At 42.9% G+C, this 20,850-nt stretch overlaps 1 protein-coding gene across 7 annotated transcripts in view; it reads right to left on the bottom strand.

The window, feature by feature from the left end:
• LIMCH1 (LIM and calponin homology domains 1) overlaps positions 1 to 20,850 on the bottom strand; it is a 344,316-nt gene that overhangs the window by 219,707 nt on the left and 103,759 nt on the right. For all 7 annotated transcript variants that reach the window (XM_019526040.1, XM_019526041.1, XM_019526042.1 and 4 more), the window contains exon 2: positions 13,656 to 13,726. In XM_019526040.1, the coding sequence (XP_019381585.1) occupies positions 13,656 to 13,726 (71 nt within the window). The remainder of the gene's footprint in view (positions 1 to 13,655; positions 13,727 to 20,850) is intronic.

Below are 20,850 nucleotides of genomic sequence, written 5' to 3'. Positions count from 1 at the left end.
CTGGACCAGACATTGTGTGCAGATGTCTGATCCTCAACTCCCAAAACAAATTCTCTATTACCAGCTTACTAACAGCCTGAGATCTTGCGGTGGCCAAAGGAAACAAGGACACATTGAAGGCATACCTCAAGAAAATGGATGCTGACATCAAGAGCAGGGAGAAGCTGGCTGTCAAACAACTCCAATGGTGCCACTTGAGCAAGTGGCAGTCCATTCTGAGATAGTGTGTCTTGTCCTCCAAGCAGAGAAGAAAGAGTGGAGGAAGGAAAAGGAAAGAAATGCTAGCCTAAGGTCTACACTCCCTTGAAGAAAGACCTCCAACTTCTGCAAACAGGTCTGTGGCTCAAGGATTGGACTCTTTAGTCACCTCAAGACCCATCAATGAGCCATGGTAGAAATCATCCTTAAATCAAGAGATTGCCAACAGGGATGGGTATTATGGCTAAAACATCAGATGGTCATCCTTCCCTTCCCAGCCTTTTCCAGGGCTTACAGCCAGGTACGCATGCAGCTAGTCATGCATGTAGCCAGCCAGTACGTAGTCTTGTTGTACGTGCTCAGTCTACTTACACATGCTTACTTACATATTCACAGTGTAAAGTCAAGAGAAACAGTCAGACAGACTCTTAGAAAACTGCACTTTACACACACAAAGTGCAGGCAAAGCACTTCCACTCTTAGTGCCCAAAGTAAGTGAAATATATATTTAAAAAGCCAATTCTGTATGATTTTAATAAATATAAAGGGTTTAAGGAAAACCTGATCAATCAGTGTCTTTAGTACATCAAATGAAATCTGAAAACGAAGAACAATAGGAGGAGCCTGTTAGAAACACGAGAAGCAATAAACCTTCCCTGACAGTAGGACAGAGAAGATCAATTTTCACATAAAATGGTGGCCCTTCTGCATCCCTCACCACTGTAGCAACACGTTTTTATAACATTGTGTGGCATAGGAAATGTTCTACAATCCCTATTTGAAGAGGAATTCACAACCAGCCAGAAGACCAGATACATAAAAGTATAACTCCATTTAGTCATGAACCTTTTTCTTAAAAAGAATCAGCTCTCCAAAAATTGGAATGCTTGCCTTAAGTGGAAAAGCTGATTTTTTTTTGCTGGAGTAGAAGCACGTAGGAATAGAAGCATTGAGACGCTGCATTGTAATGGTTGCTGCTTCTCTCTGAGCCAGCAAGCAGCATGGGTAGAATTGTTTTTAATCCTCTTACAGCTACCACTGAATTAACAGTAACTTTTGGCTGAGCAACCATAAGCTGCTGCTAATTTGGCAGAAGCCGTGAAAGGGTTATTTATTTATTTATTTATTTTTTAAAACACATTACACTGTAGGTTTTCCTTGAAACAGCCACTGAGCTGGCTGAGGGCAAGTGAGATTCTAGATGCAGCCAGCTCTTGCCATGACTGGAAAAATATTTTTTCTGATGTCTGTCTTCCAAAAACAATGTACAAGTCTTATTTGGCAATGATGTGTAATGTGTGAGAAAATGTGGTATGCAAATACCTTTAAAATGTGGCCCTGATTTATCCAGGGTCACACAGGATCACAAGAGTCAAACTTGAGTCTCCCTCATCATAAAGTTCATAACAACCTCTCTATCCTTCTCTCCAAGCTGCTTAAATGCCCATCTTCTGTAAGTCTATGGAACCAGGAACACCAGTTGTTGTATTATGCCAGCCCCTTCACAATACAAATTAAAAGCAAAAAGTTTGTTTAAGAAAATGGAAAGTTTCCTTAACTATTTAGTGTCCTAAAACCCACTCATCTAAAGAAATAGTATTGGTTCAAAGTGCACAAGAAACCCAACTTTCACCTTGGGAGTCTCCACCTGAAATCACTACATTCCTTAATTTCAATACAGGACTTTAAACACATGCAAGTTAGAGTCTGTGGTCCTTGACAAGACTGTGGTCCAGGTATCCAATTTAAACCTGCCACTTCCATCTGGAAGTAGAGTTAAACTGTCCCCAAATCCAGCTTTTCCAAAAGGAGAATTAGGTTTTGGTCTTAATATAACTGCATTCCTCAAAATCCACAGATCCACAGATGCATCTCAAGCAGATCCAAGGAGGTGATACTCCCCCTCTGTGCGACACTGGTCAGGCCACAGCTGGAGTACTGCATCCAGTTCTGGGCACCGCACTTCAGGAGGGGTGTGGACAACATGGAGAGGGTCCAGAGGAGGGCCACTCGCATGATCGGGGGCAGCAGGGCAGGCTTTATGAGGAGAGGCTACAGGACCTAAACCTATTTAGCCTCCACAAGAAAAGGCTGAGTGGGGATCTAGTGGCCACTTACAAACTAGTCAGAGGGGACCAGCAGGCATTGGGGAAGTCCCTGTTCCCCCGAGCACTACCAGGAGTGACCAGGAATAATGGTCACAAGCTGGCAGATGGTAGATTCAGGCTAGATATCAGGAGGCGCTACTTCACGGTCAGGGTGGCTAGGATCTGGAACCAACTTCCAAGAGAAGTGGTGCTAGCTCCTACCCTGGGGGTGTTTAAGAGGAAGCTAGATGCACACTTTGCTGGGGTTGTTTGACCTCAGTACGCTTTCCTGCCATGGCAGGGGGTCAGACTCGATGATCTCCCTCAGGTCCCTTCCGACCCTAGAAACTATGAAAAGTAACACAACCAAAATGAAAGACTCATCAAATACAAAGGAAAACAAACAAGCAAACAGAAAAACAAACACATTCTTCTTCTATTACATATAACCATGCTTTACTTATTTCTATTTTAATGAGTTATTTTAGCAGCAGCAGAGTTTCCTACAGTAATTTAAACTCTAAAAACTTCACCAAGGTGCCTTAAAAACACAAATCTACCGATACAGTCTGCAAAGACATGAAAAAGTAGTTAATTATATTTTGTAAACATCTACTTCTGATACTTTTGTTTTTAAGTCAGGAGGGCATTGTAAAATTTTAAGATTTGACATTTTGTGGTCTGTCAGGGTTGGAAACAAGCCAGTAAATATTATTCACACTCTCCAGGAAGATACAGCAGGTGTTTCTGTATCAGATGGCGTAACTTTGAAGCAACCAGTTTAAAAGGAGGACAAAAGAAATTTATGCCAGACCTTTCAACTTTACAATATGCCAATAGTCTGAAACTTGGTTGGACTATGACAGGTTAAAAGAACAGAATTCAGATGAGAAATCACAACGGCTAAAAAGCAAGCCACAAAGTACTCTTCATATTGCAATTCAGAGAGATTCTGCTGCAGTTCTGGTATGGTCATGCACACATGTAGATTAACCATGAAGTTGCTTTTAAAACCTACTACATAAGATTCATATGTCTCTCACAACAACTAAGTGTTTGACCTTAACAATTAGAAGGTTATACAGCTCAAAAAGTCTTAAGCCAAAGTAATATAAAAGAAAGGAGGATGAAGTATAGTTCTTAAATCGTTTTGCTGCACTACATGCAGGAAAGCTCTATATGATTATGCAATTAAGGGAAGGTAAAGAAAGCAATAAAAGAAGGAAGGATTTGAAAGTTGAAAGCAGATTCTGTAAACAAAACGTTACTAAAGGCGAGATAAAATGGGTCTTAAGATTATAGAAATCAAAGAGAGAAACACAGAGCAGAGAAAAAGCAAAACTTTTTCAGGATCTGATTGTAAAATGTATAAGACTGTGAATCCTGAATTGACCCTGATCTCTAGAAGGCTCTGGGACCTCACCTCACAAATACAGACCTGTACTGATACAGGTCATATAGCTGAACGCCTTTGCCCTTTAATGCCTTCCACCAATCCCTGTTCTATCTTTAACACAATGCACATGCTACCACTAATCCCCTTTACACTTATCCCCCCCCGCCTTTTTCAGGGAGCTGGGGTATTCTTTAGAAACGGACTGGTATGCAAAATGTAAAAATCCTTAATACAGAAGCTAGGAAAGCCTTACCGTAGCCAAGCAGCTCACTGCAGGAGGACTGGAAAGCTCTAACATTGTCCCTGCTGTAGGATGTTTCATGGCACTCCTTTCCCCTTCCAAAACTCTGATGATTTGGGGAGGGATCAGTAAGGCTTGAATAGTCAGGAGGGAAGATACTCCTAAAAGCAAGGAGGGGCTCGTATCCTTGCCAGCAACTGTATGACTAACCTATCAGACCCTCCAGCATTTATTTAGCTCCATTTAAGAATTTGAAAAAACTTCTGCCAGGAAGAAAGGGCGTTTGAGATGACTGCTGACAAATGATCTAATGAAAAGCACTGAGAAGCTGCACATGCAATTCTTGTCAGAAAGTGTTAGCTTAGAAAAACCAGAGAATGGTTCCCAATTCCAGGCTCCAAAAAGATCTGGCTTCTAGGAGGAAATGGGACAGAAAGGGGTTTACAGAAAATAAAATTCAGGAAGTGAAAAAAAGAAGGCTGGAATGAGGTCTGGCTCATAAATAAGCCTAAACTAGAAGTGTACATATTCAACACATGATTTTGTTAAAAGGTGGATGGACATTACTTCTAAGAAAATGGACTGATGAAACTGGTCAAAAGCAGGAGGATATTTAAGTGTTCCAGGGTACAAGCAAATCTTAATAACTGTGAAATAGCTCAAAGCAGGCATCTGTACTTTTTAATTTTTTTCATTTTTGAAAGTAATTATATATTTTAAGAAATGCCACCCTGTTCTCTGGGAACCTGAAAAACATTATTCATATATTTAGGGTCAGTTGTTAGATATTATGGGTGCCTGGTTAAAATGGGGGTAACAAGAGGAAGATCAACTGTCAGATCTAGATGTGGACAGTGAGAAAGTTAAGAAACTTCAATTCTAAAAACAATTTCTAATTAACTTTATGGTATTATTTATGGCCCTATATATTTTATATCATATAACCATAATGCTGTAAGTGCTTTCCAGATATTCAAAGTAGATTTCATCAGCTAGTTGCTACTCAGAGGAGATATGGACAGGAGTTAGGGGTCAGATGCAAGACATTAAATAGCAGAGCTGAAGTATGTCTTTAAGGACTTCAGTGAAGACCGGATATAGACTTTACAAGGAAATTTAAAGGAGCAGCACCATATATAAGTGGCTGTGTGGGTAAAGGTATGAAGACAACTGACAGTATGACGGGCTATGAAAAAGCCTCCAAAAAGTCTGAATGATTAGATGTTATGCTTATTATTAGATGCAGAAAATACTGTGCACTGCAATGTAAAGGTTAATGGATATCACACTACAATGCACAGCAAGTCATCTATAAGCATGGTTAATTAAGCATACTTTATAGCTACTCAAAGTATGAATCCAAAAGATTTTCCACAGCATACACAGCTGAAAGGTTAAACTTGTCACTGGAACATTACTCTTTGCACATAGACAAAATTAGTCTGAACAGATCAGTATTCCACAGCTTGCCCTGTCAGTCACTAAAATGTATTGGAGAAACCAAAGTGCCATTTAGTCGGCAGTCTACAATACTACTGCTATTTTAAAATTTACTTATTTATTTTTTAATCAGGGCAGTAGTGATGCATGCCCTTCAGCTGCTCCACTTCCCCTATTCACACAGCTAGACTTTACAGATTGTTATTTTACTTCTGACCTCCCACAGAAACCATACTAATAAGTGACATTTCCTTACACCACAAATAATAAAATTTAAAGATTAAGAACTCCGGCTTGACATGACACTGCTTCAAATGTCCTCATCTGAACTTAAATCTTAATGTCTAATGAGCTTTGGGTCCTCTCTTTGGGCTGGAAATACGCCAGATCCATGACGCTCATAAAGCTTTGGCTTTAGAATACAAAGCCTGAAAAACCACAGACCACCATCAATCTCTTCTCCATTTAAAGGCATGGGTCCCAGCCAGACCTACAGCATGCCAATACAACAAAACGCTTTGTTTTGATCTTCACAAATAATATCCCTACAATAGCAAAACTGAGCAGAGCTTAATTACCCAGCAGGTACATGACTTAGGCATCTACTAGCTTCTTCTCTAGCTAGCTTCCTGGACAGATAAGAATCTTCTTGCTGTACATCAGACAGCCAAAATCTTGTTTTACTGTCAGTCCTACACAGTTGGTAGATGAGTAAAATACAAAATCTGACAGGAAACTCAGAAGATTTTCAAGAACAGTTTCAACAGCCTGCCCCTATGACTGCCACAGCAATTTCCCAAAGTGGGCATCAAGTTGCAGGTATAAGATTTTTCTGTTAAAGGAATTACAGTTGGATTATAAATTTAAGTCAGTCTGCAAACAGCTCCACATCTGATTCTATTACTCTGAAAGCTAAATTTTGCAATTCTGCACCGCTGGATTTGCATGGATATGGCATATACCCAACCTGTACTGAAAACCAAGTGTATACCAGCACAAAGCTAGGTCACATGTGCTGTAATCATGATGCAGGGCCAAAGAAATTCCGTTTTTTGAGAATAAGCAGCTCATTCATCACCAAATGGCAAAAACCACTCATGCTAATAAGTAGGTGTCTTTTTCCAGGACAAAATCATTCTTGTGATAATGGAATTTAGGATTTTGCTCTAAGTAATTACTGATCACAGTCATTTTAAAGTCATTCAGATTTACAGTCACACATCATTTTTCTTTAAGAAATATAAAAAGAATTCTGTGCATATGAATAACCTCTGCCAAATGTCTTCATTTAAAGTAAAACCTAGAAATTTTATTACAGTCTTTTTAAGACTCTATTAATTCACATTGCTAGAAGAAAGTCTGGATATGAGGCGGGGAAATAACTAAGATCCTTTCCCTTAAATTTATTATATGGAGATAGTTTTAGCAAAATTCCTCAAATTATCAGCTTTTACATTCAATAAAAAGTTAGCAGAGGTCATAAAATGCCTATTGTTTAATAGCAAAAGTTATTTTTATATTTTAAAGACACTTATATTCATTTCATAAACACATTCCAGAAGTAAAATAGCACACACAAAAAATAGGAGCACAGATTACTCAAAGATAATACAGCTAAGTGATGCAAACCTATAACAATACTGGGATTTTATTACCCACTGTTACACCCTTAGGTCACAGTTCAGCAAAGCATTTATACATGTTCTTAAAAACACTTAAATTAGTGTTAAGACAGGCTTAATTGAATCAAAGTTGCATTATTAAGCCAAGCCAGTATTTAATAATACAGTATAACCTCATACTGTATTATTTGTATACAACCTCATAAATCTGGCAACCTTGGTACCTAGCACCTGCCAGAAATTTGAAAATTCTGGATTTTTGAAACATAAGGAAAATGTACAGCCTGGCACTGTTTGGCTGGCTGGATGCCGGCAGGGGGTGAAGGGGGAGGGGCAGAGCTTGCACACGGCTGCCACCACCACCCACCACCCTGCACCACCTCTACTCCTTCCACCTCCTGCTCCGCAACCAGCTGCTGGGGGTACACTGGTCAAAAAAAGTTGAAAACCCCTGATGTAGTGAACTTTTCAAAAGTGCCACAGTTTTGAGAATTCCAGAACTTTGAAATATGTATTTATGAGCTTATACTATATAAATCAATTGATTAACAAGCAGGAGACATGCACGTAAACCAATCTCGGTACAGGGAATAACATCAGCAAAATGTTTAATATAGCTATTGCATTACATTACATTGCTAAGCCAAATCATTTTGCATTGGTATATTACTGTGGGTGCAAGGCTGTGTTTGTTTGTTTTTCCTCTCTCATTACCCTTGTGCCATATATATTTAAATCTAGGATCCATGATTTGAGTAAAATAGAAAAGCTACAGTCTATTTTTCACAAGTTGGTCCTGATCCTGAGAACTCGCACATACCTCAAGCTCCAGCTAATACCACTGTGAACTTTAAGGACTTTCAGCCCCTTTAGAACTGTTTATTTTGGGAAAATCTGGAGATGAACGAGAATTTATGGACTAACCACATGTCAAAAATGCCTCCAAGATTTTATCCCACAAGTATGTTCCCCATTCACTGGGAGCCTTCAACTTCTTTTTGATTCATATCAAGAGAAACACATAGCCCTGAACTGCCAAGTTTTAACTTAGATCCATATTCAGATGTCACAATTTCTTCTTTCTTCTGAAATAAGAGCTGTTTAGTTTGAAACATCCCCCAAAATGCTCAAGGCAAAAAGAATATGGCAAAGCTGTTTGCAAATGTACATATTCTATCTTTAAAAACGTATATATTTTTACTTAGATCATCATAATCAATCCTTCTGAAGCAACACAACAAAGGAGACAAAATAGGCAGTAACTGTGAGGGATGAATAATAGACTATTTTTCTCTTATTAGAATCCTGCTTTACCAGATGACTAGTGTCTTCTGCAGAAATACCTAAGCATTATAGCTATTAGATTAAAATTTCTTCTTGATTAATTCCCTTGGCTTTCCAGGATATCTAGGTCAAACACAAGTGCTAACGCTTCATAGCAGGAGAAAAGTAGGTCTTTGGAAAAAGTCAGGCATTTTAGAGACTTGCTGCTGTAGTCCTACTCCTGTCTTGTGCCAGCTTTCTTGCTGAGTATCAGCTCATTACCCATAGGCCAGGAGGAGAACCAGATCCAGCCATCCATGCAGAAGCACACTAGGGGAATGTCTGGAATCTCCGGGCATGTGCAATAATATGGTAAAAATATTGTTTGGCCAAAGGAACAAAAAGGTAGCAGAACTGCCTCTGTCTTGGTATACCAAGATACCCCTTGCTGAATCACTGTCCACACTGGTGCTGACCAACCAGGCCAAAGAGCTGTGGCATCATTAAAAAAAAAACCAAGTCAGCAGTTTCTAGCCATAGCTGTGTGAACAATTAGAGCTGGTATCATTCTGGAAACAGCATGAGTGGGCTTTAAAATCCAAAAAGGTGCCACATTAGGCATTTTTGTCAGACTGAAGCATTATGGCCCTCCCTTTCATTATTTTTAACAGAATCCTCAGTGCAATAAGAAGAATACAGCAAGATATAAAGTGCAAGAATTGGACCAGATCCAGATGCTGGTAGAAACACTCACATAAAGCCTGCAGAATAAACAGACTGAGTAACTTAGGTTGACACCTGAGCAAAACTTCTGAAGGTTATGTGCACAGCCTTTTGGCTACTGAGTCTCTTCTGCACAGTGACCACACACACATACCACTCCACCCTTCCTTCCTGCAAGGAAGGAGTCATGGAATCAAAAAAACCCTAAAATTTTGATATTAATTAAGAAAATCCATGCCTTTTAACCCAAACTCTGAAAGAAAACAGAGTTTTTATTTCTATAGTTTTATTTTCCCCACACAGCCAGTCTAATGGTTGGAGCCAAGCTAAGTCCACTATCCTTCTTCCCCTTCCCTTATTCAGAGAAGCCTGTGGAGCCAGGCAGTGATGTTAAGCTCAGAACCTCTTAACTATGATAGCTTCCCCTATTTGCAGACACATACTTTCATGTCACCTCTAGCTCACACAGTGTCACACAGTATAAACAGGCTGCAATATCCAAATGTATGGAAGCCTGAAAGCAAAGACTCTTCCTAAAATACAATTCTGTTTCTCTGACCTTGACTTAATCTGCCTGAAAGGGTGACAGATCCTCCACATGCTGGCTACTGAAACAGCTGAAACCTAAAAACCCATCAGAACATTTTTTTTTTGTGGCGGATATGCCAAAAAAAAATCCTTGCAACCCTTTCCCATCTGCTTGTTGGGAAGTTATGATTCAAACAAAATGAACTGGCATAGAATAAAAGAGTTTAAATGTGGTTAGATATTTGCTTGTAATTGGCAGGTCAGTACAAACCCAAACAGTCCAGCCAGTGTTGAAAGATATAATAATGCCCATGTCAGCTTGAATCTAAATGCTGGAGAAGGCAGGAGCTACAAACTAGGTTCACAATGCCCCACCCTGAGGAACCTATGCTTTCCAAAAGTTCTGGCCCCATCCTTCAGCATAAGGGACCTATGCAATTGGTGGGGAGTTTTTCATTTTGCATTGAGCTGAAAATAATTGAAGAGTCATTTGCCAAGAGTTTAACATAATACTCATTCCCCTCCTTGCCCCATTTCATTTCAAAGACAATCTTTAACAAGACCAATTTGGTGGCTCAATGTTATTCGTCTGTATCACCATTTAACATTATTTTAATCACCGGGCCCACTTCTGGTAGAAGCATGGAGCACCAGGAAGACGGCTTCATTTGCTGTATCTGAGGAGAAAGCCCTTCATGTCACTTTTCTGACATAAGCATGAAGATTTAGTGGTGTATATAGATAGCTGCAGAAGACCGCTCAGAGCAATGAGTTAAGTAGCAACAACAATTTACATCTAGAGCAGGGGTGGCCAACCTGTGGCATGGGTAGCCTGTTTGTGCGGCTTGTGAAAGATCAAGAAGAGGAGAGGCAGCAGTGGCAGATAGGGCAAGGAGCAGAAAGCAGACAAGCAGCTTGGCCAGGGAGCATAGGGTTGTGAGCAAAAAGCTGAGCAGCAGACTGGGTCAGGGAAAGGGATCAGAGCAGCACTCAGGAAGTGTGGGTGGCAAATTTGTGGTATACCTGCCAAAAATGTTGGCCCCCACTGATCTAAAACACACACCAGAGATGCTGCCATAAAGCTGTGGTACTATTAGGCTGCTATTAGGCTGCATTTTAAACTCCTCATGCTCTTAAAAAAAAAATCCTTTTTAGATTTATTCTTGGATTATTAAATGAAAGTCTTCCTATACAAATGCCCATAAGGGTAAGTCTATATATTGTCAAATGTGTACAGCAGACAAAAACAGTTTCCCCAAGGTTATAAAGTAAATGTAGTCCTGCCACTTCACTCATTACCATAACCATTCGACCCCATAACCCAAGATACTCATATATTACAATGGAGGCAATAAGGGATAGGGTTAGTGACTTAGGTTTTTCATCTAAAACATTTACACCACTTGAGTCAGAATAGATCTGTTTTTTTGAGGAGATGACTGGGATCTAATCTGGAAGCACACATCCTCTTACTCCTCTACCAACACAATTCAACCATGACAAGCAAGGGTTACAGTTAAGTGATTGTAGAAGAAAATTCTCTCACTAAGGAGAAAGTTCTTGTGCAACACCAGTCACTACACATGCCCCTATATACTGCAAAACATCTGACCAGCAGTAACTACATCCGTCTTTGCCAAAAAGTGGTTTGGAGAGGAGGAAAAGATATGTAAACAAGATTTTATCTGTTATTTGGCTTTTTTTTTTTTTTCCCTTAAACGGTTCAACACTCAAAGTTCAAGCTAAATGTTGAACTGCATTATTGAGATGCATAAAATGTATATAGATTGGTTTCAGCTTTCCGAAAAACTAAATAGTGCTCAACTATACAGGGTTCAAAGCAAAATCCAAAATCATGGTTCCTTTTTTGTTCCTAAAATTCAACTGTAACAATTACTTGTGGGGCAACATGGGTGACTGCCCAGGGGGCCATGGTCAGGAGTGCCACACACACAGACACACACACACACACACACACACACACACACACACACACACACACACACACACACACACACACACACCCCATACTCAGGAGGAGCTGGACCAGGCATGAGCAGTCAACCCAGGACATTAGTTAGAATTTTCATCTACTGACCACGACAGCCTATGAAATCTGAAGCTGCGATGTATGGTCACCCTACTTAAAGTAAAGTATTACACAGAGCTTAGAAGCTGCTGCTGTCAGGGGCGGGAGGGGTGGCATTTTCCAAGCAGTCAATAGAGTTAAAGCAAACTGAAAGTCATCAAACTGGGCACCTAACCAATGTTCCCTCTAAGGAGCAGCAGTTCGTGAGCGCGCCGCCTCAGTCCGGCGTGGGACACTTATTGAAGGGGGCTGGAGGCCAGGGGCCGGAACCGAGAGGCTTTTTGGAGCTAATCAACAGGTCAGCTGGTAATGTCCCCCTGTTCCTTCCTTGGAAAAAGCAGTTTAAGAAGAGCTTGAACTAATGAGAGATGCTTTTGTTTTGTTAATGGGCTGATAAATGCTGTGTTAACAACTCCCTCCTGGCTCCCTCACCTGTCAGGTTTGCAGACAGTATGAAGAAACAGGAAGAGAAATTAAAAACCTCAGAATCATCAACAGATGCATGCACTGCACACATCTCCTTTGCCTCAGAGTGCTAGGCCAGGGTTGGTATCTAGCAACTCTCTCACCCCTTGAGCAGCAAGCAGGGAAAAGCCTGGGACTGCAGACAGGGTGCAGGTTTACACCCCTCCCTAATCAGAGCATCCTGCCAGGGCCTGGCCACACCCCTCACCCCCACAGCTCAGTTCTGTGGAAGGGAAGGGAAGGGAAGGGAAGGGACAGGAAGGGAAGGGAAAGGAAAGGAAGGGAAGGCTGCTCTAGCACAGTGGTTCCGAAACTTTTTTATACTGCGTACCGGCAAACTCACTCAAAGAATTCTGGTGGATAAGGTATAATCCACCAGAATATAACGTACCTAGTATAAAAACAACCTAACTTACATGTTTAAATTTAATTTTTATGTGGGGGGACAGGGGGACGGGAAAGGTTGCAAGGAGTTTTCCTGCAAGTAAAGGCACAGCTCCAGCCGGGTTGGGACACTACAGCCACGGACACCAGGGGACCCTGCAGGGGAGGGGGCTGTGCACGTGGTGGCCTGGGAGGAACCCAGCTGGGACTGCCCAGGAAGAAGGGGTTCCGCTGCCTTCCCTAGGAGCGGGACAGTGCACACAGAGCCGGCTGCCTCCCTCCTGGGACTGCCCCACCACCCAACTTTAACCCCACAGCTTACTGCTGGTGGTGGAAGCCGCTCACGTGGGCAGAAAGATGGAGGTTCGAGCAAGGGGCTCATGCCATGACCCAACAGGCAACCCTTCACAGCCCAATGGTTGGGAAACTCTGCTCTAGCATCTCCAGCTTCTAGCCTGAGCCACTGCAGGCATGTGCCAGCATTTCTCAGTCCAGAGGGAATGTCTGTCCAGTTGCAAACTGATTCAACCTAGGCAGGTTAGACTAACTTGAAAAGATTGAATCAATTCAGGCTCAGGCTTTTTGAATGCCTGTCCCTAATCTAAATCCCCAGGTAAGTGAGAAAGGCTTGTTTAGTTTAGCGGGTTTTAGTTAAACCTATGACCCTGTTGTATTAAGAAGAAGTGTGAAATGGATCTTTAAAAAAAACCTCAAACGGATCCACTCAAATGGATCTTCAAAAAAACAAACAAGCAAGCAAACAAACAAAACCCTGCCAGAGTATACACCCTAAACCTCAAAGGACCCAAGCTTGGGTTTTGCTGGGTTAAGCCTCACCAACAATCTGCCATTGATTCAGAACTCTTCCCTGTACCAGAAGCGTCTGCAGTCAGGTGCAGAATGCTGTTTGACAAACTGCAGTCAACATCTTTAAATAAAAGGAAACCAAAGTGCAAACATTGCTTTTACTTTACTTAGCCTGTCAAAGAGGTTAAAGAGGGCAGGGGAAGCAAAACTTGTTTTTGTAAAGCCATATATCAATCCAGACCATAACAATAGCATTGGCACTGAAATGTGAATGTGATGAAACGTGTTATATACACAATATCCCAGCTTGCAAAAGGAAACCAACGGCTGTATGGACCAGATACAGTAAATAAATAAGTGTAATCTCAAGTATGATGTTGCATTTGAAGCTCAAATTTAAAGTATTACTTACTCACACAGCAGAATACCATTTTCTAATCCAGACCGAAAATCTTTGTCACCAAAACCTCTGCCTGTTGCTTGCTGGAAAGGAAAATAAGAGAAAAACTTGTTAATTAGCACAGACATTTAAAAAAAATGACTTGTAATATTTATTTACAATTTCTAGGGGAAATGTAATGATCCAGCCCTTTGGGTATTGCCTGGATGGATAAAAATGTTTACTGTATCATGACATTCTTCAGTGCACTATTTAATACAAAGCATGAAAGCTTTTCTTCAAGACCTTAGAAGTAATTAGAGAAATTAGTCTGAAGTCACGAGCAGGATAGCACCATAGAGACTAACTTGATCAGAGAGGCATGAATTTTCATAAACAACAGCCTGCTTTGTCAGATGACATCAATGAACTCTCTATCTATTGCATCTGATGAAGTAGGCTGCTGCCTACAAAAATTCATGCCTCTCTGATCAAGTTAGTCTCTAGGGACACGTATACACGTGCAGAGAGCCTGCTCCAATGCACTGTAATTATATCACGTCGGAACAGACTCAGTTGAGTCTGCTGGAATATAGTATAGTATCAGACTCCATCGTCATGTGTATCAGCATCCTCGCGCTGAAACATGACAGCAGGGACGCTTTAGATAAAGCTCATTTGACGAGCTTTAGTTAAAGTGCCCCCACCAGCATTTTTCAGCACAGGGATGTTGATGCATATGACGCTCCGAGCACTTTAGAGCAGCTCTCATAGCTGCTCTAATTGAAGTGCTCCTGCGTCCCCTCCGCCCCCCCCACACACATTCCTGGAGCACATGTATACATGCCCTAGTTTACTGCCCTGCCCTACCTCCTACTTAGAAAGATAGAAATATAAATTAAGCCATTCTCCAAAGTTTACCATGAGACAAGTAGTGTTTTAGCCTTCAGAATAAGTGTTTAACAATTTAAGAGAAAATTAGCATATCCACACAAAACACAATGTTCTTACTTTACATTTCCCACCTTCATCACCTCAGAGTGTTTAAAACAAATATATATGTGCAATTGGACCTGTTGCAATTGCTGCTGGCCCCACAGATCTGGCCTAGGCAGAGCCCTATGGTCCAGATCCAAACTGGGGCCAAGGTCAATTTTGACAAGTCTGAGATCTGGAAATTATTTTATTTATATGCAATTTGGACATGTATTCATTCATTAGGCAGTGGAAACAAAACTGAATTAACTGACCAAAAAGCCATCACATGAGACTCTCCAATACAGGATGGTTTCAAGCCGTAGCATTATGCTACATTTAACTGCAACATATGTGCGTGTTTTACTCAGATTCTTCAAATGCAGTGTCGCACGGCACTGAAGTGCCTGCTCCTAGGAAAAAGTTACAGGTGCTGGTTGCCGGAGCAACCGCAGTTCGGTCAGCTGACCGGAAGGGGGCAGGGCCTGGCCTATATAAATAGCTTAGGCTGAGGCCAAGCAGGCAGTTCCCCACTAACATCCCAGGGAGAAGGAGCTCTGCTGGAGTATGCAACCTAGAGCAGCTTGAGGGCCTGATCAGCTTCGGCTTGAGGACTGGGAGGAGAAAGCCCTGGTTGGGATTTGACTGATGAGTAGCCAGAGGGCTTAGAGTTTACATTTAACCAGGTGGCTTAGTTCCTGATTTGTAGCCAACTGGCTTAGGGTTTTGCTTTGTGGTTACACCAGAGGACCGGGTGAGGCTGTAGGGGTTGGAGAAGGCCTCATAGGAACGCCCCAGTAGCGTGGGGGTTCCTGGCGCCAGGGAGGGCGCCATGTTTTGGGGTGTATCGACCCCAGCCCCTGTGTGGGCAGTGTCAGGAGGGAAAAGCCCAGAGTGGGTGCAGGCGAGAAGCCCCAGTGGGGCGCAAGACCCGAGAAGGAGGTCTGGGGGGGAGACCCTGGTGCCAGAGAGGGCACCACATCTAGGGGTGCAGTGACCCCAGAGCCCTGAGAAGGGGCACAGTGCACTGGGGGCCAGGTAAGGCCGAGGCCGCCTGAGCCGTATAGGAATCATAGACCTGAGGAAGGGATTTAGGGGCCAGGCACGGCTACGGCCACCTGAGCCCCAATTGTGAGGAGCACCAGAGTGGGCACCAGTGAGAAGCCCAGAGGGTGCTTGCGTTTAGCCCCAGGGAGGGTGGCGCACACAGGACTAGAAGCCCCAGGGGGGGCAATTTGGGGGCCAGGCACAGCTACGGCCACCTGGGCCTCGATTTGCGGGAATCGCGGGGCAAGGCCCTGGCGTGGGCAAGAGAGCCCTAGTGAGGGCACGATCACGATGAAGGCCGGAGAGCGTCCACGGGGAGCACGGAGAAAGGCCCCAGGGTGGGCGACTGAGACAAGCCCAAAGGGCATCTGCAAGGGCGCAGGCAACAGTAGGAAAGCAAGGGGGTGCCATGAGGGCACAGCAAGGGATTTTGACAAGACAACGTCTGGTACATCTGAGAGACTTGGGGCATGGTATTAGGGGTGGCAGGAGCCACGCGTAGCCCTTGAGGCTTTAATTCACGGGGTCCGTTAAGTCGGGGCACTGACCGGGATACATCGGGGTACCGTGTCCAAGGGGGTAAAAGGCAGCCTCCCTTAATACTTCTGTCATCAAAGACATGGCAGGCGAGAACAAGGGTGCATGGACACCCACTTAGCATGGTAGGGGGCACTAGGAGAGATCACGGCCACTCCTGGGTCCCCGCCCCGTGACATGCAGTATTAGAAAAACAACTGAAAGGGAAGTCAATAATGCACTAGGAAAGGTGGGAAGGTCTATAAACTGTGTGCACTTACAAAAGAAAGTGGAAATGAATCAAGTGTGGAAAGATGCTGCCTAATTTAGAGATTCCATTTGCTCTGTGGAAGTATTAATGAAAGGGAAAAGAAAACAAGACTGCACTTTTGGAAAAAGAAGCTTCTAATACTTCCCTATAAAGGGCAAACCAACTGGTGGCACTGAAAGGAGCAGTCATCCGGGCTCCAATTCTGCCACAGAAAGGTCACTCACTCACTCACACCCCTACACTGTCACATCTAGTTGGTCTGTGGATGCTGGAGATTGGATAAGAGATAGATATATAGATATTCACACTCATGGAAATCACCCCATAAGCAGTTCGTATACTTCACTGCCTGAGACAGAGGCAGGTCAGCTCTAACTTCAGGTACTCAGACCGGTTTTACTCCTTTCAGAAACACTTTTGAAACCATAATAAGTGAACAAACCAAACCACAATAAGTAAAACAAACAAAAATAAAAAACTGCTCTGTTCTCCAGGCATTGGACAGAGGCAATTGTAGCTCTGAGCTTCTCCTTTTTCAGCACTCCCTCCTGAAGTTCTTAAGCATATTTGTGGCTCCATCCTGATTAGCAGGTTATCACTTCCAGCTGGCCACTAGCCTCCCAGCCAGGCACACTATCAATTTTTGACTGTCTGCGGCTGGGTTTCAAGCCCTTGAGGGACTGAGCAGCTCCTTACACACCTCACTACCAACCCCATAAAATCCACAAGCCAGCAGTGAGTATAATGTTGTGATAGTGTTATTTAGCTTTAGGAAAATAATGATAGATGCCAATCTGTCTACCTTTTAATTTGGAAGTACAGGGCACTGCATGGCCATTCATGTTTGGCCACTCACATACACATTGGCAATCCCTCACAGGTGAGGATGATTGTCTCCCATGATTGCTTTATATGACTGATGAGGCTGATCTGGGATCACCAGACTTTGCTGCAACTTGGGCACATGTTTCTGTGAGGGCAACTTGAAGTGCCTCCTATACACTGTCCATGTCTCAGCTCTGTACAGCAAGGTGGGAATAACAACGCTTGATAAACCATGAGCTTGGCTTTGGGACTGATATCCCAATCTTCGAACACCCACTTCCTCAGGCGTCTGAACACTGTACTTGCACTTTTAAAGGCAATGCTGGATTTCTTCATCAATATTAGCCTTTTGTGAGAGATGGCTTCCAAGGTACGTGAAATAACATCCTCCAGAGTTTCGCTGTGATTCTGAATTACCGGAGCTGGGGACTGCTCATTAAGAGCTTGGTGATGGAGGACCTTAGTCTTCTGAATGTTAACCATCAGTCCCATTTTCTTGTATGCCTTGGTAAAGACACTGACAACTGTCTGAAGGTCTGCTTCCAAGTGAGCACACACTACAGCATCATCAGCGTACTGGAGTTCAATGACTGAAGTTGAGGTGGTCTTGGTTTTGGCTTGGAATCAGTTGAGATGAAACAGCTTACCATTCACTCAGTAGTTAACTCCACTCTGACTGGAAGATTGCTGGTGCTCAGATGTAGTATCGCAGTACGAAATATCAAAAAGAATATTGGAGTGATTACACAGCCTTGCTTAACTCCCATTTTAACCTCAAAGGGACCTGTTATAGATCCATAACTGAGAATCACCACTCATATACCATTATGGAGCAGGCAAAGAATGGTGACAAATTTTGGACAGCAAGATGATCCCTCTGTAATTTCCAGAATTGGACCCGTCTCCCTTCTTGAAAACAGTCACATTCATGGTGTCACTCAGGTCATTTGGGATTTCCTCGTCATTCCAGCTCCTTATGACGAGGGCATGGCGCTATGATACCAGTTCCTCATACCACTGCTGCAAGATTTTGGCAGGGATTCCATCAGCTCCAGATACCTTGTCATTCATCTACTTGATGGCTTTCTTCACTTCATCAAGGGTGGGAGGGATTCTGGAAACAACTCTGACTAGATGTTGCAGGATACAGTTGAGACACTCTCATCAACAATAGATTCTTGATCAAAAAGGTCTTCAAAATGCTTTTTCCAACAGGGAGGTGATGGCTCCCCTTTCTTTAACCAGGTCTCCTCCATCCTTAGGTCTCAAGGGGGTTGATCCCCGAGAGCTCAGACTGTCAATGGCTCTGTTGGCACTGAAAAAACATGCATACTGTGGATGTCAGTGAGATGTTGAATCTCCTTCGCCTTGTCTTCTCACCATCTGGTTCTTCATATCACAGGTCCTCCTTTGGACTTCTGCCTTAGCTCATTGATAATTCAGTATCTTTTGCTTGGAAGTGATGTCGTTCTGCCAAGCTCAAAAGTCTTTGCATTTTTATTCCTAACATATATACAGTAGCTTAGGTAACTCTATTGGAAAAGTTAGCTCCAATGACTATATTAGGTTGACTTAGCTCATATTAATGGCTTATCTAGGTAGAATTCCAGACGTTTTCTCCTCATTTCTTTAAATAGTTCACCTCCAGATACAGCCTTTTAATTTGGCTTGCTAGACCAATGGATGCTACTCTCAGGCTCCGGCTCGTTAAGGCTCAAGGGAGCACTTAGTCATAAAATATGGATGGTAGAAAGAAGAGAAAAACTTTCAAATCAGTGATATGAGCTACTCTTTAGCATTCTGTACCTAACACATATGGAGAACTTCTGTTACCGTGCTCCCTCCAAGTAACTTTCACCCATACTGACGCAATACAGAAAACATTCACGGGATGGTTCAGCACAGTCCACATTTCCAGCCTTATACCAAACAATGAAAATATTTATTGATCAAACATAAGCAAGCTACCTGTCTTTGCTCACAGCCTATTACTTGTCCTTCAGTGTAAAAACAGCACTGGCTCTGCCTGCCTCCCCACCTCCTTCTAGTTAAAATTTTGAACAAGCACCTTTTTGTTAAGGATGTAAATATCAGTTTAAAAATTGTCCATTTAACCTCCTCTAATTATAATGGTTAAACGGTTAACCAATAACACAGTAGCTTGGACACAGCTGCTCCTAAGGCCCTTTATGGGGGAGGGAGAAAGGGAGGCAGTGGCAAGCCAGACCCACATAAAGTCCTGGGCTGGGAGGGAAGGAACACTTGTGAACCAGGAGCTAACTGCTTAACTGAAGAGTCATTAGGGGCATCTGTACAGAACATGGGGGTTTAATTCTCCCTGAATTGAAGAGGTAGTTTTTTAAAAAACACTACTTCAATTTAGGGTGAAGTAAACCCCTGTGTCATGTACACCTGTGTCAGAGCCCAATCCTTACCTGCCTCTCCAGCAATGGGGAGAGGAGAGCGAGCTGCTGGTGGGCAGAGCAGTCCCTGAGCTGCAGGAGAGGGGGGCTGGTGCAGCAGCCCCCCACCCCCCAGCAGCACTCGCCCACAATCATCCGGCTTGGGGCAGTCCTAGGGGGCATCACAGTCACAGAGGGAAGCACTGGGCCCCCATGCAGCACAGGCAGGCAGGCTCCAGGGAAAGAAAAAAAAGTTCGAGCTCATCACTTCTTTGGGTTTTTTTCCCCTTCTGTGGAGCCTGCCTCTGGAGGTGTTTTACTTTGCAGCGCCCCAGTCATTTGCTGCATCCCAAAGTCACTTAAGGCACATTACACCACTAAATGTGCTACAGCAGCTGGAATTAATGCGCAAGACACTGCCAAATGTACAAACAGCAATGCCATTAAAGTCGTGCAAAAGGCATTTAACCTGCTTTAAATCCACTTTAAAGTGTAGTCTACAAATGCTCATAGGCTATGGATAACTAGTCCCCACTAGCACCCCTCTTCCTCCCACCTGTCCTACTGCATTCCAGTTCCAAAGACTGCCTTCCAGTTCCATTACTCCCCTCCAAGTCGCACCTTAAAGCCCCCCGCCCAGCTTACCATGATGCCTACAGAGGCTTAACAATAGATAGGATGTTGAGGTAGAGTGCATACTGATCAATGTTGCCTTATTGTCTCTGTACTGCCCCATCTCTTTCATCTTGTTTTACACACTAACTGTAAGCTCTGAGGCATAAACTATCTTTATTCTTTGTTTATATTTTACCTCCCAGGCCATGACTAGGGCTCACCATACACATACAGTAAGATGGCAAAAGAAGGGTTGCACTATATGAAGCTTCCAATAATTTCTTCCTTAAATTTAAGTTAGCAATTAAGCCAACATGAGTGGACCATGTGAATTAAAAGACTGGGGAATGCTGTTCCAGAAAATTCTGAACGGGGGAAGGGAGAGCAGGGGGAATAAACAGAATGGGTTGGAACAAAACCGATGAAAGCATAACAGGTAATGCCTTTCAAAGAGATGCGGGTGGTAAGGGAAGCCTGTTGGGAGGTTATATGAGAACTAGTACAGAAATCTTAATATGATGTGAAATAAAAGCCAATGTTGATCATTTAAAATGGATAAATCGGGGGGGGGGGGGTG

Source organism: Gavialis gangeticus, unplaced genomic scaffold (genome assembly GCF_001723915.1).
Source record: "Gavialis gangeticus isolate Ggan-Ray unplaced genomic scaffold, GavGan_comp1, whole genome shotgun sequence".
NCBI classification, from domain to species: Eukaryota; Metazoa; Chordata; order Crocodylia; family Gavialidae; genus Gavialis; species Gavialis gangeticus.
The sequence above is the reverse complement of the archived record's forward strand: the minus strand, read 5'-3'. Positions and strand labels throughout refer to the sequence as shown.